At 37.9% G+C, this 27,768-nt stretch overlaps 1 protein-coding gene across 1 annotated transcript in view; it reads right to left on the bottom strand.

Moving 5' to 3' along the window:
• Positions 1-27,565, bottom strand: part of atp8b1 (ATPase phospholipid transporting 8B1) — a 31,289-nt gene extending 3,724 nt beyond the window's left edge. The window contains exons 1-22 of the mRNA XM_062434205.1: positions 27,525-27,565; positions 15,743-15,927; positions 15,292-15,389; positions 11,490-11,603; positions 11,126-11,224; positions 10,699-10,760; positions 10,317-10,389; positions 9,714-9,784; positions 9,029-9,111; positions 7,733-7,891; positions 7,432-7,520; positions 6,988-7,178; positions 6,239-6,323; positions 5,445-5,578; positions 5,276-5,306; positions 3,456-3,612; positions 3,016-3,204; positions 2,539-2,651; positions 2,244-2,408; positions 871-982; positions 641-716; positions 238-370 (exon numbers count right to left, since the gene is read on the bottom strand). Of these exons, the coding sequence (XP_062290189.1) occupies positions 238-370; positions 641-716; positions 871-982; positions 2,244-2,408; positions 2,539-2,651; positions 3,016-3,204; positions 3,456-3,612; positions 5,276-5,306; positions 5,445-5,578; positions 6,239-6,323; positions 6,988-7,178; positions 7,432-7,520; positions 7,733-7,891; positions 9,029-9,111; positions 9,714-9,784; positions 10,317-10,389; positions 10,699-10,760; positions 11,126-11,224; positions 11,490-11,603; positions 15,292-15,389; positions 15,743-15,908 (2,400 nt within the window). The 5' untranslated portion in view covers positions 15,909-15,927; positions 27,525-27,565. The remainder of the gene's footprint in view (positions 1-237; positions 371-640; positions 717-870; positions 983-2,243; positions 2,409-2,538; positions 2,652-3,015; positions 3,205-3,455; positions 3,613-5,275; positions 5,307-5,444; positions 5,579-6,238; positions 6,324-6,987; positions 7,179-7,431; positions 7,521-7,732; positions 7,892-9,028; positions 9,112-9,713; positions 9,785-10,316; positions 10,390-10,698; positions 10,761-11,125; positions 11,225-11,489; positions 11,604-15,291; positions 15,390-15,742; positions 15,928-27,524) is intronic.
• Between the last annotated feature and the right edge of the window lie 203 nt (positions 27,566-27,768).

Raw genomic sequence — 27,768 nt, forward strand, 5'->3', positions numbered from 1 at the left:
CTGAAATACATATTGAATAGCTTAGCATGAGAAAAAATGACACCAGGATGATGACTTTGGACAAAATACACAGTCAACCAAATTGTAGCCGACATGAAGGAAATATTGTTTTTGCTCTGGAGGAAGACAATGTACATTTTTAAGTGTGGAATATTGGTTGCATTTCTAAATATTATAAGAGACTTAAAATTACTTATTTATCATCATTTTAAAGGAGTCATCTTGAACAGAACTCACCAGCCATCCTCCAGTGATGACGAGAGCGTTTTTGCCGGGTTCCGTGAAGAAACGTTGTGCAGATTCCTTTTTGCCTCGTTGGTAAGTTGCAGGGTCGGTTCTCCTCGTGGCCTGACGAATCCTCAGCTTCTCACTGGAGATGCAGTAACAACAAACCGTGTCATTCAACGTACTGTGACAGCCTGAATTCCCACTGAGCTGTTTTTAGCTGTCTTGTAATAAGATACGGTGCGTTTTTTTTTTTTTTTAACCAATTCGTTTTTGGCATTTTGCCTTTATTAGATAATAAATATACAAACGAGAAAATATAGGGAACGGGAAATGACAATCAACAATAGTCCTCTATTACAATCAAACCAATGAGGATTGGATTGGTCTGCAAAGGACTTCTGAATCAACTCACTTGACGTCTTCTCCGTAGTGGATACTCATGTCGTCTGTCAGGAGTGAACAGGAAAAACCGATGTTTTCTGCCGTTTCTGGAGAAAAGATAAAACAGTAAAGAAAAAAAATAAACAGCATGGCACAAGTCCTTTCAGTCTCAATCTTTACATGGATCAACCATAGCTCTCTGGAATTATTGTCCACCATATCACAGCTGTTATAGTTCTCTGTAGTCAGAGGTGACCGTACCTTTCTTATCTCCAGTCAGGACCCAGATCTTGATGTCGGCTTTGGCCAGTTTGGCGATGGTCTCTGGCACTCCGTCCTGCAGCTTGTCCTCAATCGCCGTCGCTCCAATCAGCTGGACAGAGAGACGCTGCTGGTTAGAAATGGCTCTGCCTCTTCGTATTTAACTCTCATAGATTTTTATTTAAAATGATTTAAGTTGTTTTTTCAGCAGGATTTGGAGGAAGCAGGACATGGCTGTTTTCAAAGGACACTTCCACACAGTTTACAGGCTTCTCTGCTGTTTTTGTTTCACTTTCCATCCTCAGAACCAAAGAGCTGCTGACTAAAGATTAGTCAGAGTCCCTTCGTGGTCAACAAAAAATTGTCAGCAGAATTTGTTTAATAAACCCTAATATTCTTTATATGCCTTCCCAGTCTGGTATGACCAGTAGCCTATGGTGGCTAACAAACTTCAGGTAGATATTGCTGTATAGTGGACCATACCGCTGAGTCAGTTCACTGACTTTGACTTCCCTACTTGTACACCTGCAATGCTACGTTTTAGCATTTAAGATAATCTCAATTGTCTCTTGTTGCTACAATTGCAACAGCTCAACAAAAGTTACATAGTCATCTTTACAAAGAGTTGAACACAGTAAGGTCCAGCTTCTCAGATGGAGATTAAGACGAGTCCTAGACCAAAGACAAGATTCTGTGAAAATATCCATTGAGAAACGACTCTAGTCTTGGACTAGACTTAATCACTAACTGGGGTATTGGCCCAAATACATTTACAGGAGTTGTGCCAATTACCGGATGACAGGATTTGAGAAGGACTGAGTGGGAGCCTCAGTCTCTCTCGAGCCACTGTCCAGCTCACAACTGAACAGAGGGGACAACTGGGTGCGATGGCCCACTGCGTGGCTGGCCCAGTGATTTCCACCTTCTTTTTGTTTATTTCAGCTGGGATCTCCATCCTCTCTTTGTTGATACTTTGTTAGAGTTCTACTGTTTAATTTAAATACTTTTGTGTCATTTAGAACTCTTGTGTCTGAGCATCCTTTTAAATATGTTACGCCCTCTCAGCAAGCCTGTATGGTAGGGGGTTCGTAACAGAGTGTGTGGGTGTGATGTGATTTTGATTCAAATATTACTAAATACTACCTAGTGCATTGAAATAGTTAAAGGAGTCCCATCCACTTCAAACCAATGAAAAGAGCACATACACAAAAAATTATCTGTCATGTGTTTTGGATGAAATCGTAACAGTTGAACTGAACACTGAATTCACAATTCAACTAGGCAAACTTCCACAGCTGACCATGTAAGTGTAAGTGGACCTTGAGTTGGACTTTATTTGGCAAACTAAAGCTTAGTTGTTTATTACCACTCACCATCAGGTTGCTCTCAATCTGCTCGTACACACGATCAAGGGCGCCTTCTCGGTCAACCATGGTCACCTGGGCCTCTTTGTGCCTCCTGGACCAGGCTTCATACTCGTCTATTCTGATGTCTTTGTAGCACAAGCACAGCGTCCGCAAGGTCTCGTTGGCAAAGGTCTGTAGCATAAAACATGTTCAATGTGAAAAACAGGTCTCAACACATACTGTATGTCAACTTTTGCACACGTCTGCTGTTCAATGATTTCTACTATCGAATACACCGGCAGATTAAGCAATATACACTCACATCGAGAGCATTTTGGGTGGTATCCTTGTGTCGGGAGTTGGGGGAAAGTCGCTCATAGATGACCGTGTCGGCTCCTTTACAGTATAGACGAATACGACCATCAGGAAACTTCACTGAGAGAAGGAAGAGAGATGGTAGGAAGAGGATAGAGGATCAGTGGTGCTAAAATAAAGGCATAATAAGCCCAAAAATAAATCTTAAAAAAAAAGAAAAAGATGAATGCAACCATCAAAATAACTGTGATGCTGATCTTTATAATATATAATATAATAACCAGTAAGTTACCAGCTAATTAGCAGTGTTTAGAGCAGCTAGCATGTCCAGTGTCTTAGTATTACTATTATTATATATACTATATATAAGTACAACAACAGAAGTGTGTGTGTATATCATTCTACATCATTCCGAAATGTGTGTGTATGTTTATATATTCACAAGTAAATGTGTATGTGTTTGCACGCCTGTGTGCACTCGTACATATGATAGACATGCGCTTGCGGTCGGAGTTGAAGTCGAGCAGCGCCAACATTTCATAGGTCGCCTCCTGGTCCATTTCCCTGATGGTGATGGTGTCTTGGGTACGAGACAGAAACACAAAGCCGAAGTTCCTGGCTGCTGTCACCAGGGCGCCCTCATCAGGAGACGCTGCCTGGTACACCAGCTCACCTGAGAGAAAGATATAAAGCATGCATGAAGAGGCCACATTTCACATGCCTATGCTTCCTTTTCCATTATAATATTGTTACTTTGTAAAATAAATGCAATATAATACCATAAAAAATATATTACTTCGTGCTTTATATGGCATATAAGGGTTGATTAACAGGAGCCGCAGACTATTGCAGCCATGGTGGTTGCTTCTTACTCGTCCAAATCTTCTTCCCCTTTGCCCAAACTAAGATTAGGATTAGGATTACCTTCTTTGCTCTCTACCATGACAGTGTGGCAGAGGGAGAGCAGTTTGAAGAACTCCATAGCGTCTTTATCCTTACTGGATCGGACATTGGCGACCAGAGAATGATCCATGAACTCAAACTTTCTGTCAGCGTCTCGGTTCCAGCTCCAGTCCACTGGCTAAAGGGAGAACGTTTTTTAAAGAAGAAAAAAAATCAGTAATTATTCAGTTTAGTCATTATCCCTTTTACTAGTTTTTGTCGTATTGGCTTTGCAGCCACTTACATGAGAAGGGGTAGAAAGAAATGAGAACCAATAGTTCTACTGTATCAACATAATGTTGGTTGGAATGATATCGTGTTCATTGGCGTTATTTGTTTTGTGACTTTATTTAACCATTTTATGCATGTACTGTTCATGCTGCACATGAGTAAAATATATGAAATAAGAAGTATTTGTAAAAGATGGCTTGTGATACTTTGTTAATCAGTAAATACAAATGTAGATTTTCATTTATTGATTTTCAGTATTGTGCACTCAATACTTTATGCTGCTCCAACTAACATCTAAACATTTCGTCTGACGTGAGTGAGTGTATTTAATATATTACCCTTCCTCTGTCCAGTGATACTCCCTCAGCAGTCGTGGGGTCACCTGTGAAAGGGACAGCAAAAACATGGAATGACAAAACTGCACATTTACAGGAGGATTTCTCTCCAAAATCTGCTCCAATTTCCCCAGAAGCAGATTTTTGTGCTTAAATATTGTTCAGAATAAGGGTTACCAGCTCTCTCACTTTTGGCAATATTCTCCATTCATGTTTCTTTCCCCATAAATCATTAAAATTTGCTATTTGCTATTTTATTTCAGTTTAGTTTCAGTTAGTTTAACAAGTGAAGTAGTTTAGTTTAGTCTTTATTTAGTGTTAGTCTAGATTAGGAGGAAAGCCTTGATTAGTAGAAGCTGTAAAGGATGAAATAATGCTGACACTGAGGTAAAATTATCTGTGTTTGTGTTTGTCTCCCTACTGGTACTATCCCGTTATCTCAACAAGTCACACTGAACACAATACAGTCAAAATGGAGAAAATGAAAAGAAAACTAAAACTAAGCTGATTTGATCTGCAATTCAGTTTAGTTTGAGTTAGTTTTGCATTGTTCATTGTCGGGTTTTTTCTTACAAAACTGTCTTCTTTTTTTTATTTCAGTTTACTAAATAATTTTTTCACTGCTAGTTTTAATCTTAGTTTTAGTAAACTATAATAACCCTGCTCAGGAGGTGCAGTACCTATTGAGATCAGACAGACTACAACTGCAACCTCTTAAATGACTTCCATAAATATCGTCTTATACAAAAGCTTTTGTAAATATTTGTTTCTTCTAGTTTTACAACCCCACATTTGCCATTTTATTTTAAGCTTATTTCTTATCTTCTTTAACCCAATAGTAAAATAGTTTGCCATTTGCAAATGTGTCCTCTTTGTATCTTATCTATAGCCCACTCCTTCCTGTAACAATGAGCCAGTTTCCCTAAAGGGATCATTAAGCCCATTTTTCATCTTTCTGATAACACACTCTATCAGCAGGTACAGACAGAGAAAATACAAACCATTTATTCATAGCATAAACTCGATATATGTGTCTATTATCAATTTATGTGTAAAAAAAAAAACAACCTGCATATCCAGATATATTTTCACTATATTTGTATCAAAGACGAGAAGAGTTGTCATTCCAATAAAGACCACCAGGTGTCTCTCTCTCACTGTAAAATCTCTTCCTGCACATGTACACCTCATTAAGTTTTCTTTATCTTGCCATCTTCCTTCTCAGGTTGAATTCACAGACACTAGCAGGGTTAGTGTGGGAATTGCCCTGAGCAAAGGTTCATTTAGAGATCATTATCTCTGAGTGAAGAGTCCATACTGCCAGGATTACAGGCTGAGTCCTCACTGGTTCCCCTCTTGTAAGATCTTTTTGGGGAATTAATTTATGATTATATTGATATGAAGCTGGTGGGTACCATAGCAACGTCCGGCGATGGTGGCCTTCTTGAACTGCATGATGTTCTGTGTCAGAGTTCCCGTCTTGTCCGAGAAGATGTACTCGATCTGCCCGAGCTGCTCGTTCAGGGTGGTGGTTCGAGCCTGCGTAAGGGTCAAAAATTTATTCAATGAGAGGTTTCACATGGGAAAAGTAGCACTGCTGACCTGCTGCTGCAGTTTGGCTCTGTATTGTTTAGATGGGTAAAAAAAAAAAACCTAGTGTGAAAGGTTATTCTCAACCTTGGGAAAAGTAGTTTGACAAAATAATCATAACTTCGGATCCTTTATCTAAAAAGCTAATAAGTCAACCTTGAGTAAAGATACTCAGAAAACAGGGAAAAGGGTTTTTCTCTCTTAAACAAGAAGTTATACTTTTTGAAAATAGATTACTAATAATAACAATAAACAAATTATTTAATACAAAATGCACTATTGCAGCAATTATAACTGACTTTGTATTATTAATGTAGGATATGTGAAGTAAAAAATACATGAATATGAACTTTTACAATATGACTCATACTTATATAAATGCATTAGACGTACATACAGCACTTTTTTATTTTCACTGTATTTTACTAATACTACTACTATTACAACTACTGCTACTGCTACTACTAATAATAATAATTATAATAATAATAATACTAATAATAATAATAATAACTCTATATTTTAAAATATAAAGTTATTATTATCTATAAAGCATTAGACCATTACTTCTGAAATAATGGTAGGTTAAAAGCTGCAGTGATACTGTACCTTAGCTGGTGTGTCTTTCTCTGCACAATACATCTGCAGGTCCCAGTTGATGAACTTACTCTGGCCCAGACGTATCACCTCCACACTGAACACAAAGCACACAAACAGGAAATTAACACACTGGACTGTTTTTAGTTTGACAATTATTTCTAAATAATACGCCTTGTTAGCAAAATTAAGAATTGTACGGTGTTTGATCATTTTAAATCGTTTAGCATTCATCATTAGATTAAGGACTTGAATCTGACTGGAGTCCATATCATGTGACTAGAGTCTACAATCTTTACAAAAACTCAGTAAATGTGGCCTGAAATCAACTGCTTTTCTTGCCAAGTTACAGACTGAAGCTGAGTGACAAAGTGACAAGGAGAGAGAGGAGCAAACCATTAGCTGTCAGAATGTGGCCTCTATTAGACCAATTCATCTTTAGGCTACTGCTGCTCCATCTGCATTTGTGTTGGTTTGCATTTAGTAAAATCCTTAGAGACAATGAGTTTTTAAATTTAAAAAAATGTATGTCATTTTTGTTACTTTTACTTTGAAGAACTAGAGTAAGAATGGTCCAATCCTTTCCATTTCCATTAACCTAAGCACCCAGCTATTGCAACTTTTGTGAAATTAATCTCAATAACTCAATTACTCTGGATTTGTTCTTCCATGATCATGAATGAAAATCATTGTCTTTGTCAGAGTTACTCTCTGAAAAATGGTGGTTCTGAGAGAGTAATAGCAAGAGTATTTTTGCTGACCTGACATATAGTGAAATGGGCACCATTGTGTTGAGGACGATGATGTATCCCCAGAAGCTGAGAAAGCCTCTGTAGGAAGTACTGTCGTTTTTTCCGTCGTACAGATACCAGGCTTTGGCGCCGATCTCCTCGTACCAAAAGGAGTGACCGATGGCCAGACCTGCTGCCACCAGAAGCAGCAGCACAAAGATCTACAGAGTGAAAAAAAACACATTTACACACTAAATGACTATTAGATCCAATAGTATGAATAAAACAAAAACACAAATGTATGTAAACTGTAAGGGAAACAGCAGTCGAGATCAGGTAAAATAAAGAACAAAGAAAATTCCTTAGACTATGTAGCCACTAGGTTGAAATGACAACGGATGATACAAGCAGCCAAATGATGAAATTTAACATTCATACAGATGGTAATGAATGTCACATCTGATTCAGACTTACAGTGTAAACCATGTAGTTCATCAGCTCGTCAATTTTGGTCCTCTTGAACCTTGTCTTCCCGCTGTTCCTCATGATTTTGGTGTCCGCACCTTCAGCAGCAAATGAAGCAAACGTCATTTTAATTCATCGCTCATCAATATTATAAAGTATTTATGATCTCTATCAAATGTAATTTGCTATAACTAAAAATTGCACTGTGGACTGGGGCTACATTAATGATTATTTTCAATTTTCTCAACTAATTTATAAATTGTTTAATCTATGAAATGTCAGAAAATAGTGAAAAAGTGAGTGTTCACACCTGCGAAGATGACCACGCCGTGGGATTCCTCTGTGTTTCTGACCGTGCACCCTCGGAGCAGCACATTGTCCAGGTCCAGAGGGTAGCGCTCCCTGTTCCACAGCATCATCCCTATGAACTTGTCCAGACGGTTGTTCGGTTCCTCACACTCGATCAGAGCTTTGGGGGAAGACGAAAGGACATGAGAAGGTTAGTCTGAACAAAAGACTACTAAAATCAAAAGGGTTCATCCTCTGAGGAGCATGAAATAGTTCAGAAAAATTCAGACATCTTCATCTGAATCCAAGTGTTGGGCAGACTGACAATATGAGCAGTAATGAGCCAAATATGACTTAAAAGTGACCAAAAACATGGTCACAACACAAAAAAAGAAATGGTTTATCTGCAGAGTGAACAGTATTATGACTTTTTTTTTTTTTTTTTTTTACAAATCCAATTGACACTAGCATTTATTTGGCTCCTCCACTAGCTAGTAGCCAGCTTTGTCTGCATGGCAGGAAGTGATCAGACACCATGATTTAATATATATTGTACTTATCCTATTTTTACTATTTTAAATGATTACTATTATTAATTTATTTCCATCTTATATTTTATTAATGTTTCTTTATCTTTCATTTTATTCTTTCAGCACATTTTTGTATAAAAGCTGCTATAGAAATAAAGTTTCATATATATAAATAATGTATCATTATTATTATCATTTTCATTATTATTAGTATTATTATTGTTGAAGGAACAAGAAACACACATTTTGAGTGGAGAGGGGGACTTCACTAAAAATATTGATAAGAATATCTAAGTTTGTTGAGAATTAATTGGGAAAACTACCTGTTCTAAATGTATAATGAAGAAGCAACCCTATAAAAATGATTTAAAAAATATAAAATAAAAAATATATTTTTATTATAATAAAAAAAAACACAGCAATCATCATGAATGTATAAACACAATAACAAGACTCTTGAGAATGTCTTACATAAAATACACATTACACATAGCAAACAGAGACAGACGTAATCTTAATTCTTATCTGTCTCCTTAGAACTTATCACTATATGTGTGTTTGTGTTAATGAGATTTTTGTGTATTCATTGGTACTTAACAAAAAACTGCTACTGCTATTCCTCTTTCAGGTGGTGGTAGATGGAAAAAATGTAGATGTGTTTATATTAATTGACAGTTATTACAATTATTCCTCTCAATTCAACAAACATTGTAAATGAAAAATAGTTAGTGTTAGTTTGAGTGACTGAAAGCTATTCAATTTTCTATATATTACACAGAGGTATTTACCATTAAACTCAGCCAGCTGACGTTCCTCCTGCAGCCTCTCATCAGTCACTCGAAGTCCCATCTTAAACTTAAGGTTGGTTTCTCTGCAAAATTAAAAAAACAACATTCATAAAAAGGACTGAAAACCAACCTGTAGGAAAGCAGGGTCAGAAAATGTGGATCAAGAGGGAAACATTCTGGGAAAAGGTTGAATTCTTCTGTTGCTGATTATACTTCATAAAAAGCTTCCTTTATGAAAATTAATTGATTTATAATGAATTCTCTGATGCAACTTAAATGCCACAAAGCTCTGAAAAACCAGCTGATACTGATATCAGTGTTTTGTTGCCATGTACTGTAAAATATCCATTAGAGAGCAGGTCCGGTTTTATTGCTTTTGTTTGATTTAAAGGCGTTTCTCAGTCAGACGCACAATATATGGTTACACACTGGTCATGTAGTTGAGTTTGGCAGAGGCTTTTTGGCTTTTGGCTAAAGCTCTTTAAACATTGACTCTCTTATCAGTTTGTTGACAGAGCACTTGAGAAAAATGAATCAAACTAAAACTTATCGGAGAAAAGAATGCTGCTAAAGTAATTGAGAGTTACTGAATATAACACTCAGATATGGGTGTTATTGTTAAAAACTATGATCTTTTTTAATGACTGGTAATGAAGGTTCATTCTAAAAAGGTGAGGAGTCTTACCCGTCGAGCTCGGCTGTTTCTACGTAACACAGGCTGTTTGGGTTGGAGCTGGATAACAACAGGATGTCAGCCTGAAAGAGAATAAAAATATACATTCAAATGTTGTGAAATTTATCAAGAATTCTGAGGGATTAACCCTCAAATCTGACAACATCTACCATCTCCATCTCATATTTACACCACCATTCCTGTCTCAAATTATACAAGAAAACTTTTGAAAATCAGCTGATCTAATAACTACACACCAATAAGATTTTGAATGATTTCATATCTGGCTGTACTAACAAAAATAACAGAAGCTGCTTATTAAAAATGTTCTGCCATCCAATTTAATGACATCATGACAGGTGAGGTTCAGTGTCTATGTTTACAAACAGAAAACTGAACACAGTTTTACCTTTTGAAAATTTACCTCTTGAGTTAAAATACCAGTTTTATCAATGTTTCTCATCATATGGAGCTTATGGAGTGCCTCAAGGTTCGATTTGAGGTCCTATACTTTTTAGCCAGTTTTACACTTGTGGCCAACAATGTTGGTCATGCCATCAGTCACATATACAGGCACTGTATATGTATGACAATCTTGTATAAATAATATCATACCGGAATAAAGTCGTTCTTCTTCAAACGAACCACATCTCCGACCTCAATGTCTCTCCACTTTGTTTCTTGAAACCTGAAGCAGAGATTAATCAGCGTTTTTATATGCTGTCAACACTTTAGATTTTGATACACAAAAACGACAACAACAAAAAAGGCAATATTAACTTCATTCAATTATTTCATATTCCAAAATGCTTTACATCAAATTTGGGGGAATAAGTTATTAGTTTTTCATTGGTTCAGTATTTAAATATATTGTCAAACAAGCACTTGAGCTACTGCCATTTCTCAGAAATTGAAGGAGCTTGTTTTTTTAAGAAGCTTGATACATTTACATTAAATGCATAACTCAAAGCTAATAGCAGGTTAACTTTGTTCTGACCTTCCATCTATCAGGACCTCACTCTTCCTGTTGTTGATCTCCTTATCCATTCTGTGCCGGGCCTGGAAGAAAAAAAAGAAAGAAAGAACGTCAAACCAATATTAAAATACTTGCTACTTTGTACTTATTTACTATACGGAAATATACTGTAGCTGTAATGGTAGTTAATGACTTGAAGTGTCATTGAAGTGTTGTGTCCCCCCCCCCCCCCAAGACATTTATAAACAAAACTACTAATGTGCGGATCAATTGATAATGAAAATCATCATTAGTCGCAGTCCCACTCCAAATTAGGACATTATGAAAGGCACTAAAAGATGAGTCACACACATTTTTTCATAAAACAAGGTACTAAACTAATATTATTGGCCAATTTTATCTTAACATAGATATATTTGCATATGTGGGTGGCTTTCCAAAGTCTTACAAGATCGTCCACCAGGTCTTTGATGGCAGTGACTCCCAGCACCACGACCAGAGGAATCAGCGTGGTGTACCAGGGCAGAGTGGTGATGTCTGGTATAATCTGAAAAACAAACATTAGATGGCATTTATGGGTCCTTGTCTGGATGAAATCTCATTTTTGTGGTGGGATGATGATTCTGCTAACTTGCAATATAGAAGGTTACAGACCAGTACCAGGGAAAAAATATACAATCATTTCATAAAAACATCAAAAGAATTCATAGATTAGGCTCAAATGTTATTGCATTTTATAAAGCACAAATGACACGTACACAGATTATTTTGAGATAACAGAGACAGATTGCGGTTCATTGTTTTAGATGTACCTGTAAGATGAGCAGACCCAGGAAGTAGAGGTTAGCGACTCTCCTGAACTGCTCGTACAGGTTGAGGGGGATGAAGGTGAGGATGTTGTACTTGTACGTCTTGATGGCGTTCCCCTGCAGAGAACAAACATACAACAGATACTGTGATGATGAGCCAGTTAGTATGCTGTTAACTGTAGTATATATATTTCTCAAAGAAGATCCTTCCATCATTTTTACACATGAAAATCAGTTTACTAGCCTTTATGAGTATTGCTCAGTTGTATAATGTGGAGGAGAAAGCCCTAATGATGTCAAAGCAGTGTCATCAGGGTTATCTTATAGCTTGGGCTTGGATACTTGAATTTTACAAACAAAACTGTAGGTGTGTGGTTTGAATGAATTTGGACCTTTTTGACCTTTGACCCATACTAAAAGACTTCTGAATATCTTCACCTCTGCAGCTTCGATTTTGACCTCTCTCTTTTTAAAACCTGCCTCTTGTTAATGCTCAGAATTCATGGAAGTGTGATAATAAATCACAGGTGCACTCTTAAGTCATTGAGGGTTTAAACTAAAATTTGGACCCAACTGAAATTAGCATATTTTAAGAAATGTTGCTTTCTATGGCCAAATATGCAACCTCAGTGCTTTTTAAACAATACATCAGTGTAATCTGTAGTACTGAATGACTGTGTCTGGCTTTCAGTCAATGATACTTGATACTTGATACAATGATACTAGCACCTCTGATTCTCCTCAGCCATGATATTATGTAAGAAATAATGATCTTAATAATATACTATAGTGATGTGCCATTATATTTTCAAATCTTGCAGTGTGTGCATGTTTGAGATTAGAGAGAAGAACATATATTAAGTTTCTCTTTATGTGCGTGATGCAACCTGATACCCAAATTGGTTTGGATTTTAAAATTCCTGTAAGTATGATTGATAGATAGATAGATGTACACTTTATTGATCCCATCTTTAGGGGGAAACTGGTGGCCCAAGAGGAAGCAGTCTGACTTGAATTCAGCAGGAATTAGCTGGTATCAGTCCAGTTATCGTGGTGTCAGTACTGAGGCGGTGCTGTGTTTCAGCAGAAGATAGCCCTTCTGAACTCTGTCCACTATGGACTAGTTTTCAGTGTGCAGGGTGATAAGGTTTTGCAGTTTGGGTTCCAGTTCATCCAAAAGGTGCTAGATGGGGTTGAGGTCAGGTCGACTTTTTCCAAACTGAGAAACCATCTCTAGGGCATTGCTGTGTTGAAACAGGACAGTGTCTTCTCCAAACTATTGCCACAAATTGGAAGGACACTAGTCTAAAAATAGCTGTATCATGAACTTTCCTTTATTAGAAGCGAGAGGCCAAGCCCAAACCAGGAATCAAAAGTAGACAAAGGTGTGTGGACAGAGGTTAGGGTGCTGCTTTACTGATATTCCTCTCCTTACTACTAAAGCACTCATGAGAATAACTGGCATCCATCCTTGTAGTCAGTGTCCTGGTTGACTGTGCAGGCAGTGGCACAGTTTCTGGAGCCAAGAAGGCATTTCATTATAGATAATCATCTGATTCATGTGAAGGACAAACAGGGGCAGTCAAAAATGTCCATGAGCTTTTTAAAATATTCTCTCTCCACCGGTGTATGGTTAGATTTTGGAATCTAATGTAATATAGATATGTATTTAAATTACTGAAAACATGTTCTGGCTTCGGTCTCTACGTGTCTAATGTGTCTATTAGTGAGACGCACGCCGGCTCAGCTGGGCGATCAAGTTTCAGGCTCCACAAAGACTGACTACACAAAAACACTTGAGCGGCTGCTTAAAAACAACACCGTAGCGCCACTGAGTTTCAGCTGTTTAAAAGTCAGCTGGAGCTTTATAGTCAAGAAAGTAGTCCAAATTATAGCTTTCCACACATAGGGTGAAGTAACTTAAAAGGAACTGAATGATAAACCAAACCAATCAAAAACAAAAAATGTTGGTATGAACGCTCCTTTAAATCAATCACTGAGCTGCAATTTAGTCAAATCCTTCCACCTCAGCTCCCTTTCAAACACAACTTCATTTAAAATAATAGAGCACACAAAGAAGTTGACAAAGGATAAACAGAACATTTAAAACATGACCTTTTAGCAGATCAGGGAGCCCCCATGGAGTCAGAAATGACTCAGCAGAAACCAACAGGTGACATCAGTAGGAAGCCACGAGGAAAACTACCAAATCAACGAAGCAGGCTTTCTTGCTGCTGTTAATGTGACGCATGTGAAGTGTTGTAAAGTTCGGGTTAGGGTTAAAGTCCCTCACAGAAATGTACAGCATGGGTTAAGCGATTGCTTACCGATGCCTATCTCACACGATTTAGTTTGTTCAGTTAAAGATAAAGACATTTCTGTAGACTACAGTTTAATAAGGTATATTTAACCCTCACATACTGTCCATATTCTGACTCGTCACAGTATTTCCTCACATAATTAGTCTCTATACCTAACTTCTGAACCACAAATCACTCATAAAGACCTCATCGGTCACAGATAAACATGATTCATCCTTAATGAAGCTTTCAGCAGAGAGAGTTTATTTTTTATTTTTCTATATCTATATCTATCTATATAAAAAACACTATATTATGGTCCAATGTTACATAAAACATGAGAACTATTTTAACAAATTATATTAAATGTGAACAATGAGAATTATTTTGGACTATATGGGTCAAATATATTTCCTTTTTTTAATATTCTGGGTCACATTAGGAGAAGGCATCAAATTTCAGGCTAAAAGAAAAAAGTATTTTTACAGCTCTCAGGATGTAAAAATTGTCAAACACTAATCCTGCTATGAAAGTATTTGTCATGCCATTATGACATATTTTCTTGTTATTACTAAATTTGATAAGAAACTTCTCTTTGGATTACATAGTATCACTTCATCACTTGATCTTGTTACACAAAACTCTGTTACCCTATCAAGTAGAAAAGATTCCACTGTCACGTTTTGGGTGGGGTTCAAGAAAATGGAACAAAGGAAAATTAATCAAACCAGTGTGTCGTGTTAGACTGGCAAGTAAAAAATGCCGGGTTAGTTTTGGGTGTCAGATTTTTTTTGGTACCAATAAAAGATGCTGATACAGGACAGGCTTGGCTTTCAGTTTTACACCTACGCAGTACTCTACCAATGGTTTGGTCCATTTTAACAACAGTGGTTTGGTCCATTTTAACAACAAAAACTAAAAAAAAAAAATCTAATAATCTGTCAAGCTCTGTTAGGTGATGTGCTTCCCTCAGGCCAGCTGCTGGTTTTAGTAAATTTCAAAATAAATCTTGAAACCCTCTGAAGGTAGATACTCAATCACAATGAATATCATGTGATAATGCAGTTGAAAGTAAGCGCTGTTTTTGAACTTGGCATGAGACGTAGCATTTGGTTAGTGTTTGTTTTGCATGTTTGATTTTTTAATCAGTATGACTTGTCAATGCTGCGCTGTTGTCTGGACTGAAGACTGTAATCATTACCAGAAAATGTTGACTGCGATGGAGCATCTGTGCGGTTTGACTTTCCTAGCAATGGACTGAAAACAATGGCTGCCTTAGAAAGAAGGAAGTAAATCTTATGACTGTTGGGTGATTTGACAAATCTTCCGCATATTGAACTGCTCCGAGGGTTACAACATGCAAAACACATATTTGTCCTGCTCTTTGTCTGTGGTGTGCCAACCCTGCTCAGCGCTGTCTGCTCAGGGTTTAGTTTTTTTACCAGGACTAACAAAGACAGGAAGATACACCTTTAGACAAGTCAATTAAAAAGCAGTGAACTTACAGAGTATTTGCTCTTCTTAAAGCACAGGAAGACCTTTTTCTGAAACTCTGGCAGGTGGTGGTAAGGACGGTCATTGGCTTTCACCTTCCAAGTAACATCTGAAAATAAAGTGTACAGGATTAAAAACATAGTTGAAAATAAATGTAATATGTAAACACTGAATAAAAAAAAGTTTCTGCAACTTGTTTAAGAGGTATGCTCAATAAACAATGCAAATCAGACAGCTTTTGGAGTTGTTGGAAGGTATATTTTGTCTCTTTGGATGGCGCTTGGCTAGCAGTTTCCACCTGCTTCCAGTCTTTGTGCTAAGCTAGGCTAAAACACATCGGACGTGCATCTTATCGTGTCTTTAGGAACAATGCTCTGACCAAAGAGATTTCCTAAAGTATAATTGAGATTAGAATAAATAAAACTGAAATAAAGTCATTATCATTAGAAGTCTTTGCCTCACCGCTGCCTCTAACTTCCACTGGGGGGTGCGGTGCTCCTGGTGGTAGCTCGTCCGCTTCCCCGTCACTGCTCTGTGCCAGTTCGTCGTCCGTCTCATCGTCACTGTACGGCATGACCTCATCATCAGGCCCCAGGGAACCCCGGGACTCTGCCCGCTGCCGACTCATCTTAACACCTCAGGTATCTCTGAAAAAGGAGAGATTCAGTCGATCAATAAATGTAACGTGAAATAATTCATATCCTTACAGCATTTATGTCACAAAAGGAGGCGTTTGACAGTTTCTGTAAGACATGCTTGGACAGGTTGACAGCACAGAATACAAAAAGTGCATCAACATCAGGCTTCAGATATTCAAACAGCTTATGGATATGTTACACTTTGTTCTGCTTCAAGAAGATTAAATTATTTTAAAGTGTTTACATTTTAGCAGAAATTCCTGTCACAAAGACAGAACATCGACCTTGACCTGTTGAGTCATTCCAACCGTCAATACTCAGAGAACAGACGCAGAAATAAAGAGCTGTGATTCAGGTTTACTGTCTTATTTAACAGACTGGTTTCTTGCCAAACCCTGTGATGCAATCTGACGAGTGTGTGACGACATTGCAGTGTGTGTTTGTGTGTTAAAGTGTCATGTAATTAATGCATATGTATAAATATGCGAATGGAATGTGACTACACCCTCCTGAACATTATCAACATCTACTCAGGGGTCATTAAAGTTCAGTGTGTGACTTTTGTCCAGCTGATTTCCTGCCTGTTTTCAACTGTAATATCATACCAGACATGTCAGCATGACCAGGAAACATGTCTTCTTCCAGGTTAAAGGACTGAGAAAAAACTGCTATATGGGACAAAGACACCTCGTGACCATGAAAACCTGATAGTTATAGTCTCTGGGAAAGTGTGACTGGTAGAGCAAGATCATGAAAATAGAGGATAATCGAACAGATAAACGAGGAAAATAAGAGATTGTAACTCAATGAATGGACAAAATCTACCAGAAATGCAGAATCTGTCTTTTTAAAAAGGACCATAGTCTATATTTTAATCTAACACAATGTAATTTATTTTGACTTAATTCCACACACACTTCAGTTGAAGCTACGTTTGCTAAAAACTGCAGTCCCCAACTGTTTGAGAAAATTACTGATCCTTTTTTATTAAAGAAACTATACATTTGTGAGTTGTTCTTAAAGATTTGTGTCTTCCATAGGAATCTGTAATATTGGGGCTTTGTACCTTAGACAGTGTAGAGAAGGGAGATAAAATGTTGTAGGATACAAAGAAAGAATACTTCAATAATTTTATAATTTGAGACAATCAGTCAACCGTTCATGATTAAAGCTGAATTTGTGCTGAAAAAATAAGGCATTAGTCATTGACAAATGTCCATAAATTGTCAGTTGACTGGGACCTAATAGACAGTTATGGCAGATGTTAAATAGGGTTTGCTCAGTAGCTATAAAATAACTGACGCAATGACGATCATTTTTTATATCTGCCTTTACCAACAATGTAACAAACCCGCTTTCTCGTGGGAAATCCCTGCGACATCCGCCTAACTGCCCGTGATTAGCAGGTGCCAGGTTTGGATTGGCACTGACAGGCAGCTGAATGTTTAATGATGTGGAGGAGTCCATTAGCACAGCTGATAAGACGCATTGGTTTCCAAAAACAAACATGCCTAAAATGCCCCAAATGGGACCAGGCTGGGACCATGGCAGCACTCAAATTTGTAAAATGTTTTAAATGGAAAGAAGGGGTCATTTAAGCAGACTGATATTTCTATTTCTGTAGTCAATTTTTGCTGCCTTAACTTCCATCTTTTTTTCTGTGTGTATTTCAAATTTCATTTTTTGGGTTTGTTTTTTACCTAATCACTGTGCATACAAGACATCCAGGTTTTCTGTGACAATTTAATAGAACAGAGCAATTGTTAATGTTACATCAAAAAGTCTGCTGTGGAAAAAAAACCTATTGTGATGTTTTATAAGCCAAATTTCTATACAAATGTAGCCCAAATTTGGGCTACATTGTGATGACGTAATTAAACGGATGTGATGACGTAATTAAAAGATCTCCGGGGTAATCTTACATTATGGAAAATGTGAAGGCAATGTGATATTAATTTTGCTCATTTTTAGCTAATTTAGCTTTTTTCATTACTTTGAGGGACCAATAGTTTCTACAGTGGAGCAGATGCCTTTAACATTTCCAAATACACTTTGCTATGACAGTCAAGTGTGAGAGCTTTTTTTGATACTTCAGCCAAACTGGAAAAAAAAAAGTTCATTACCATCAGCTGCTGGACATTCACTGCCATTCCTACATTCCATCCTAACAGGTTTCCCAACCTTTGCCAGCACATCATGAATAAAAAGGGGCAGATGTCTTAACATAGACTGAACAAAAGCTCTAGGGACAAAAGGCATATTTTGTTTGTATGCATGTGCATATGTGCGTGCTTGCAAGTGGATGTCAGACACGCCCATGTTTCCCTGCTCACAGCCTGGTGTATTTTTGTGTGCATGTGCCTCACCAACATTTCACAATGTTAATGTACAGTCGCGGGTAAGTTTCCACCAGTGGCTTCATGTTTGATCTGACAGTGACACAGGTACACACTACCAGAGGCTTCATGTTTGATCTGACAGTGACACAGGTACACACTACCAGAGGCTTCATGTTTGATCTGACAGTGACACATGTACACACTAACAATTTAGGAACTACATTCTTGCATTTTTGTAACCTTGGAATCTTTGGAATCTGTTGTCAACAAGTTGCATCTGTCTAGACTTAAAAAAAGAAAAAAGGAGTCATGGCTGTGATCAGATTACTTTTTGTTACTCTGATGGTTACTTGAAAAGCCATTAGTTCTGCAAGTTCTGCAGTAGAAAAAGTATCAGTAAGTCAGTTATCTTTTAACTTTTCCAGATTTCTTCCAAAATAATGTAAAATCCAAAATCAAATCAATCTGACCAGGCATTCAGTGCCAACTTTTTAAGTATTAGGTAGTTTAACCCACAATGAAGCAAACTCATCTTTGTCTGTACTTATAAATATTGGAGGTCCAGTACTCAAATGGCGGGTACACTCAAACTCCAGGCTTCAAAAATGTCAGTATGGCAAACATTTTTTACAATGGTTCAACTGAGATGAGAATCCAGTCACCTCTGCTCTATCTGACAACTACAGTCCTCTACACAGTTTTAAAGGACCAGTTTGTATGATGTAGTGGCATCTAGCAGTGTTGTATATTGCAACCAACTGAATACCTCTCCCTTCACCCTCCCCCACACCCCACACCCATATCCATATCCACACCTGTGAAGGAGAACCTAAAGTGGCCACGAAACTTGAACAAAAAAACTGCAAAAGGTCATCTCTAGAGCCAGGTTTGTCCGTTCTGGGCTACCGTAGAAACATCACAGCGCAACATTTTGGGCCGCGTGGAAGAAGCCCCGCTCCCTATGTAGACATAAAGGTCTCATTCTAAGGTAACGAAAACACAACAATTCTTATTTTCATAGGATTATACACTAATTAAAAAAATACATATGAATATTACATTCAATTCCTGCCAAGTCCATTCAGCTAGATGCCACTAAGTTCTACACACTGCACCTTTAAAGCAAACACTGCATTCAAAGAACTATGTTTGACTGAATGAGCTCTGCCTGGTCACACAAGTCTACACATGCAAACTGAAGGGGAGAAAAGCAAAGCATTTAAAAGACAGAGGAGGTAAAGAATGAGAGAGGTAATGCCACTTGAAGTCGAAGTTGAGAGTAACTGGTTTGGTTTTGATCATGCTTGATGACAGTTCAGATGGAGATAAACTGTCTTTACAGGACAGATTTTTTATTGAACAATAAACTAAAAAGGAGTCCAAGAGGAGTGTTTAAGGGTCTCTATCAGTTTCAGTTTGAGTCAAGATGGACAAAAGAAGATTAAATATCTTCATATAGAGATAAATGTTACTACAAAGTGTTCTTTTAAGAAAAATCCATATGCATTATATCCAATGAAACAATGAGCCACACCAAAGGAACACACAACCTCCACAAAAGCCCTGCGTCACACCTGCAAGCTGTTTTAGAAACCTGAGATCACTTAAGGCATGCGTGCTATTAAAACAACTTCTTCCTTGATTGTGAAACAGAAGCAAGTAAAGTGTTTATCATTTCTACAGTGGACTAACGAGAAACCTGACAAACTCATAAATCTGATCGGCTCAATAATTCTGGATGATTGTCTAGGGATAACTGCATTTTTTTGAAGTTTCAGAGCTGTGTACTGGAAAAGCTGCAGTTTAATGTTTTGATTCACTTTTTCATTTATATTTAGACCATCAGTTATCACCATTTTCTGATTTGCTCTCTTTTGCTTTGATGTTATTATATCAATCCATCATAATGTTCATTTACTGACAATACATCCCCAAAACCTCTTGCAGATGCTTGACATTGAAAACTTTCTCACTGGAAACTGCTCGGGAGGTCTTTATTGTGAAGCTGTGGCAATAAGCACTAAGGCTGGGTAACGGTATTCGGTACCTTAAGTTATCGACCAAAATAAATCTATAACAAGTAGTTTCGAATGTTCCATCAAACGATACCTGCAATCCATCCTTCTTGTGCCCAGAGCAAGAAAATATGACTATTTGTATGGACTTGCTCACAGCCAATCAACGCAAGCATTCTTCGATGTAATGTGACATTGGATTGGTCCACTGCCACAGCTCCAACCCGTCTGTGATGATGAAGTTGCAATTTAATGCTTCGATTCACATAATGGGTGTCGAATGAAGTACTCACTTTAAGGGTACTTGGATTGGTACTGGTATTGTCATTTTTTAACTGATACCCAGCACTAGTAATCACCAATTCATGTCACCGCAGTTAACATCTGCCAACTGTAGGCTGGAAAAAGTTCCAAGACACTGCTTTATCTGTGCATCAAGATATTCTGGGCCAAGCATAAACTCTGAAAAACCAAAAGATGGTTCCAACAAAGGAAGTTTGTGGACATCCATTCTCTTACGTCTACTACACAGGACAGGTCAGATGTGTTATTGGCCTTAACATTGGGGATATAACCACATAAGTCCATCTAACAATTCAATGCAACACTATTTTTAGCAAAAGTATTAATGGTCCCGAAATTCAACCCTGTAGAACTCTGCATGTTATATTTAGAAAAGCATCGACTGAAACATTCAACTGACATTACATAAAGGAAACCACTGCCAGTTATACCAACCCAGACATACTAGCTCACTGATTATGCCTGTTTAACAAGATTTTAGGATCTACAGTAGATAAGATGCTTTGTCCTGTGTTATTTCCGTGTATTAAGAGAGACTAGCAGCCACGGTTGCACAAACTATCCTATACAAGGTGTAAAGCACAAGATGGACAGGGAGGAATAGAAGAACAGCTAATAGTCAACGAGCAAATATGTCAGTCTATTAACGGCATGGTGAGAGAAACATGCGTGTAAAAAAGCAGTTGTTGTTTTAAATAAAGATAGTTTAGTTAGAATTTCGGCTGGAATTAATCCGTTTTCCACCCAAAACACTGCTCCACACAAACAACCAAGGGGAGGCTCAGCAGCAGCAACAGGACTGTGAGGTGTATAGCCATGGGTGTCACTATAGAGACAACAAACAGGGAGGAGGGGGAGGGGTTCAGAGAGTAGGACAGAGGAGTGCTGATGTACCTGAGCAACGACAGTGAAACCTGAGGAGGGGGGGCTGGTTCGGCTCTCGCTCAGACAGCAGGGGCGATGAGGATGGTTTAGAGAAACGAAACAAAAAGCAAGGAGAGACTTTGTTCCTCTGCTATTGAACGAACACTGAAATCACACCATTGACCTGTAGGTGTTCATTTCTTTTTCTCGCCACGCAGCTGACTCCTTCAGTTTCAGGTTGTACCACTCAGACGAATCACTTGAAAGTATATCGTAAGTTCTTTGATGAGACGTATCTTTCAATAGTTCTTTTAAAGGGGAGAATGAAAAGAAGGTTTAATTTCGCTTTTTTTGACCACTTGAAAGCAGTGGAAACAAAATGTAAGCACAACACTGACATTTCAGCACCTTTTAAGTTGATATGTTGAACCTGTTCGCCAACATTTGCCTATTTATACATCTAATAGTGACGTTTCTGTACAGCTGGTGTCCAAATATTTTTTTTTTTTAAAGTCCAATATTCTCTCTCTTTTAACTCTGTTTTTTACTCTCTACCAACTCCTGAGGGAAATATCTCGCTCTTTAGCTGCTAAATGCTCCACTATGTTAACCAGCTAGTCTACAGCTAACTGTGTCTGTTTGCTGTTTGGTGCTGAGCAGGTAGCGTACAGTGGCTTTTTAGAGCTTTTACTCTGAAAAACAGCTGCCTGCTGTGGCTGGAAATTTTACAGGAGAGGGCGTGAGCTGAAACTCACTATAAAGCTCTGTGAAGCCGAGGGGAGCTGCAGAGTCACTGATAATTCTCTGTTGGTTCATTACTATGAGCCACAACCATTAACAGTTGTCATTTGATCAACTGATAAATACTGGTGAATTATAGATGCTTTAAGGGGACAGGTCAGTGACAAACACGTATGACCATATGTTTAAATATCAGTTAATTAAAAGATTAAATTACATTAAATATTGCAAGAATGTTTCTGTCAATTTAATTACCAACATTAAAGTTTAATGTGATTCTCTCTTGCAGACTCCACCAGTAACAATACACACTGTATTGATGACTGTCCTCTATCATTACTGAATGTAAATACATTGAATGGCCATTATAGAAAAACTGCCGGTACCAACAAAGTGGATGGCTTTTGATATTTACCTACGGCAGGTGGTATTCGTGATATATGCAGATTTGGAGAAAGCTTTTATCTTCAGTACATTGACAGCAAACAGTAACACAAGTAGACACACGCCAAAAGTCACCGGTCCCCAGAGGCAATTTTGTAGATAATGGGGGATCGGTTACCTGTGAGATTCCTGTGTTCTGACAATTCCCATCAAATAGAGAATTAATCTTATTGCTTAAGAGAATTTGTCATCTAGTTATTACGAAACGGATGCTCAATTCAATGTGCTCTGTACCAAGGGGTGAAAGTAAGTAATGCTGGGGAAAAAAATCCAAATTTCAGAAATGTATGTTGACCCAGTTAATCCAGACTACAATGTTTTTTAACTGAACCTTTTTTTTTATGAATGGTCACAATGGCTGATCTATTGGGTTTCTGAAACCCTCACATCTAAATCACTTGCTTCTCAGATTTTGGTTAATATAAAATATGGACTTGAATCAAATTTCATCTAAATCTTGGTGGTAGTTTTTGAGATTCCTTGGAGACAATCTAACAATTATTCAAAACTTTCTAGAGTGATCAGGTCCTGTAGCAAGAGCAGTTGAGCATAAGTTTAACCATGGAAGATATTTTACTTAGTCATGGTCAGGATTAGTTCCTGGTGTGATGGAGGTCTGTCTTGGCTACAGTGGATGGAATTTAAGGTATTTGTGTGTGTGTGTGTGTGTATGTGTCCGTCTTGGCCGGGCGGGAACAGACACTACAGTATCATGCGGAGTCGGGTTTCTGCAGCACCTGAGGGGAATGTGTTTGAGCCGGGGTGTGTGTGTGTGTGTGTGTGTGTGTGTGTGTGTGTGTGTGTGTGTGTGTGTGTGTGTGTGTGTGTGTGTGTGTGTGTGTGTTTGTGTGTGTGTGTGTGAGATAAACAGGCGAAAAACACAAGGAACAATGGTTGCCCGTTTTCTGTTGCGTTCCCACTTAATACAGTGATTCTGCAAACACAGCAAAACAAACCACCATTATCTTATCTACCAACATTTACAAGTCTCTCTCTAAAAGTTTCACCTGAGTGATAATAAAGTGTATAAGTTGATATGAAGTCAATCATTTCAATGAGGCCACTGCATTAGCACAGCAGGGTTTGAACCTTGCTCACAGACAATACTGCACTCGACCATACAGGCTGCAAATGGCTGAGGCTGATAAGCTTTAAGCTTCATATAGTCAAACCTTTACTCAAAATGAACATCCTGGATGATAGTTGATCTTTTTTTCCTCCATCCTGTTCCTGAAACAACTCACCCACAACAACGCAGTCCTTTAACACAGGGCTGTTTCCAGTCTCAGTTTGTCCGATTCAATATGATTTATCACCTCTTCATCACTGAATGTACTAAAACTTGAATACAATTACACAATTTCATCAGTAAATCCTTTTTTCTTCTTTTTTTTTAAGACTTCTGTAAAGATATTTGTGTGTTCATGTGAGGTGACTGGATGTAAGTTGTGGAGTATGTCACATATTTAGGTTTTTAAAAAAAGGAGAGGAAATGATTAAATTATATTACTGAAAAAACACATACTACATACTATAACAAAGTGGACATGTATTATCTAAAACTTTTATCATCACCAGTCAGAGAGTGAGCCATTAATAAACACCATTTTATAAAGTTACAGATAGACACTCAACACACACACTTCATATTTACTATGTTCAGTTTGCACAAACAGTGACAGTAAGGATCTTGGTTCCAGCCTGATTATTAAGAGACTGATTTTGTATTTACTGCCAACACAGCAGGCTATGTTTATATAGGTTATGTGTAAAATGTCAGAAATATCAGCTTACACGGTGGTTTACAGGAAACACAAGTCCTCACATGCATGAATCTGGATATTTGCTTTATAAATAGAATAAAAAAATCCATCAAAATCATTTAATTGTATGCTAATTAACTAATGAATTAATCCACTAATCAGTACTAGTAAATATAGAAGCATATTCACACTCACTCAAATGCTGTGTGTTTGTTTTGACTCCTATTGGAGCTTAATAAGGGATAATGAGTTGAGTCTTGAGATTCTTCAGTGTTGTACTCACAGCAGGAGTCCAGGTAATAAAATCCATTCACTGACAGTCAGTCTACAGAGACACCAAATGCTACTGCAAGCACCACATGACCCCACACTGCCAGGGAACCTGAGCAAGGCACTAACACTGCCAAACTTAGAGGTTCAACTCTTTTGCAGATGATGAGGATGTTCCGGATTTCTACTACATGAGTTTTTCCGCCGCTGACTCTAAAGCCCTGGTCGTTGTGTTTGACCTCAGCAGAAACTACGATAAATGACACCTTCATTTACAGAGTGAAATCATGCAGTCAGTCTCCATCTGCAAGTAACGTCATCCCCCATGCAGTCAAATTGTATTTGACTCCTACTTTGCCTTGGTTGTATTTGCACTATATAGGAGTGCAAATACAGTTTGTATTTCTTGCCCTACTCATTATGAAACAAAAGCCTCTTAAACTATAATAAATCCTTTATTTTCCCCTGAAACACTAAAAACCTTACACTAGCCAGAGATCCCTTCATTTGTCTATTAATTCAAAATTGGTGAAAGCTAAACTCTTGAATGCATTCCAGCAGAGGACCTTGCTGCATATTATCTCCTTCATTCTCTTTCTATCTTTCTTGCCTGTCAACCATTGCAAAATTAACTTACTGGTGGGCACCAGAACAAAGATGAGTTGTTGGGCCTTTATTGGCCCCCTAGATTTTTGGCAAAGTGACCCAATACAATACAAGAGCAGAGCCACATGATAGGGTCATGATGCCATACCCACCTTCATTGATACTGCGCTTTTGTGGTGCAAACTCCCTGATGAAATCTGTAATTACTTCAACAACCAGGGCAACTGACAATGAAACTGGGGCTTTTAGAACCCATGGAGGTTTAGGGGGGCCATGAACATTGGACACAGCTCTCAGTAATTAGCTGTGAAGCTGATTCTTGGTTTCACTTGGTTTCATTGGGAGACATACAGGATACTTAAAACACCTGCCAGGACGCCCTCTCCTTATCTAACCCCTCAATCCATTTTCATGTCAAGTCACAATTCAAATTCTCTGTCAGCGTCTTCAAGGTTGACCATTTCCATAAAGAACATTTCCCTAATCAAAGGACTCAAAGGTGCTTTGTGTGCAGAAGAACATCATTACTTGTTTATGGAAAAACAGGCAGACTGGTTGGACGCATGCGTCCAGCAGCCACTTGTGTTCAAACACAACAACAGCTACAACTGAGAGGGAGTTCAGAGAGTTAGAGCGCTTTAACAAATGCAAATTTATGTTTATCAGATCCTCAAAGATCTTGAAGTCTTAAAGGCTTCTGTTGTGACAAGGTAAAGCGATAGTACACCCAAAATCTCTCACTTTACTATCAAATATTCACCTACTGTAGACAGAAAGGTGCCTTTAAAAGTCTGTGATGAGATTTTGATTTATGTCAGTTACTCAGCAGCAGCATACTGATCATCTAGGTGGACACCAGAGAAGTGGGTAGAGTTCTCACTTTAACATCATCGTACTGGAAAATGTTGATTTCAAAATATGTTTCTCAACATAAATGACAACTCTGCAGAGCCAGGGAAGGGGTGTGGAAGACATACTTTAGATGGAATGGAAAAAATACCTACTTTTGTGATTGTTTTGATACATAATGTGTGCGTATGAATAAATTTAAGCCTATCAAGACTTTGCCAATTTAGGATACAAGCTGATTTTAAAAGCCCGGATTCTCAAATGTTAAAGACTCCTTCAGGACATCTTGTAACATATTGTTTTAAAAGATACTGTCCTTGTAATAATACCAATAATAGTAATGTGTGTCTCAATATGAAGTCCAATTACCTCATTAAAATCATTCAAATTACATCTCCTCTTGGTACCAATGAAATACTGAGGCTCAACATTACTAGGAAATTTCAAACTTTCTACTCAAGGACCAAAAAAAGTTGTAGATTCTGTGAGTTTTAAGTTCAAAAAGGGTCATCATAGAGTAATTTTAGAGCTAATTCGATCTATTATGTTACACATACTGAAAGTGGTTGGTTAAATACTTCTCCACTGTGGGGCGTATAGGACCAGGTTCAATGAGAAACAGGAGAGTAGTCAATCTCTCTCTTATTGCCACCAGTTTCTGTTTTTTTGATTAGTATATATCACTAGTTCTGTACTGCTGGTTTTTTTTAGTATGCCAAACTGAAACTAATGCAGTCAAATACAACAGTGCTGCATTGACCAACATTAAAATGTTGAATTGCGTCTGAATCTGTTTTAGAGAGGTGTTGATTGAACTTTATGGTGATTTTGAAGGCTGTAGTTTAAAAAAAATTAAATAAAGGTTGGACAGAACACTAGAAATAATAACCCCAACTTTGGTCACATGTTTTTCAATCCATGTGTCAGCCTATAAAGCTTCACTACATTCAAATAATCAAAAGAGATATACCTAATAACTGTAAGTCATTCATTATATATTTGTCTTTTGTAGGCCTATATCTTAACAATATTCCTTTAAAATGTCTGTAAAGCTCAACAAAAGTGACTTTTTCTTTTACACTTGACAGGAAGTCCAATTTTGAGAAGTTTTGTTGCATCTGATAAGATTCAATCAGGAAATCCAAAAACCCTACAAGACTTTTTGACTATAGGTTATGATAGAAAAGTCATAGCAAGCACCATAAGAAGCGTAAAAAATACCTGCAACTACAACACAAGCTGTACAGTGAACATTTTCAGTTCCCCAAACGCCACAGGCTCCCTGGAGAGGAAAGGTGAGTTGAGCAGCAGTTGCCCAGGTGTATTTAAGCCCAAGAACTCATACCAAAACACTCCAAACCACACACACATACACACAGGTAGGCTACGTTAATGTATTTAAATGGACTTACTCTATGTCCTTCGCAGGTGGGTTTAAAAACGTGAAGCCTCAGTCTGTCGGTATCCAGGCGTTTAGTCACCGCACCATGTTTTGCTCTTCTTCCTGCTTGTAGAGAGCTCCGGCGGTGGCTCCCCGCCCTTCTTCCCCCCGCTGCCTCACCTGTTCTTCCCGAACAAACCTGTCAGACCGGTCCGACACGCCACACGCTCCCTAACACAATAAATATCTTGTTAAAAACAGCAGCGTGGCACGTA

This window comes from Scomber scombrus, chromosome 15 (genome assembly GCF_963691925.1).
Source record: "Scomber scombrus chromosome 15, fScoSco1.1, whole genome shotgun sequence".
Taxonomy (NCBI): Eukaryota; Metazoa; Chordata; class Actinopteri; order Scombriformes; family Scombridae; genus Scomber; species Scomber scombrus.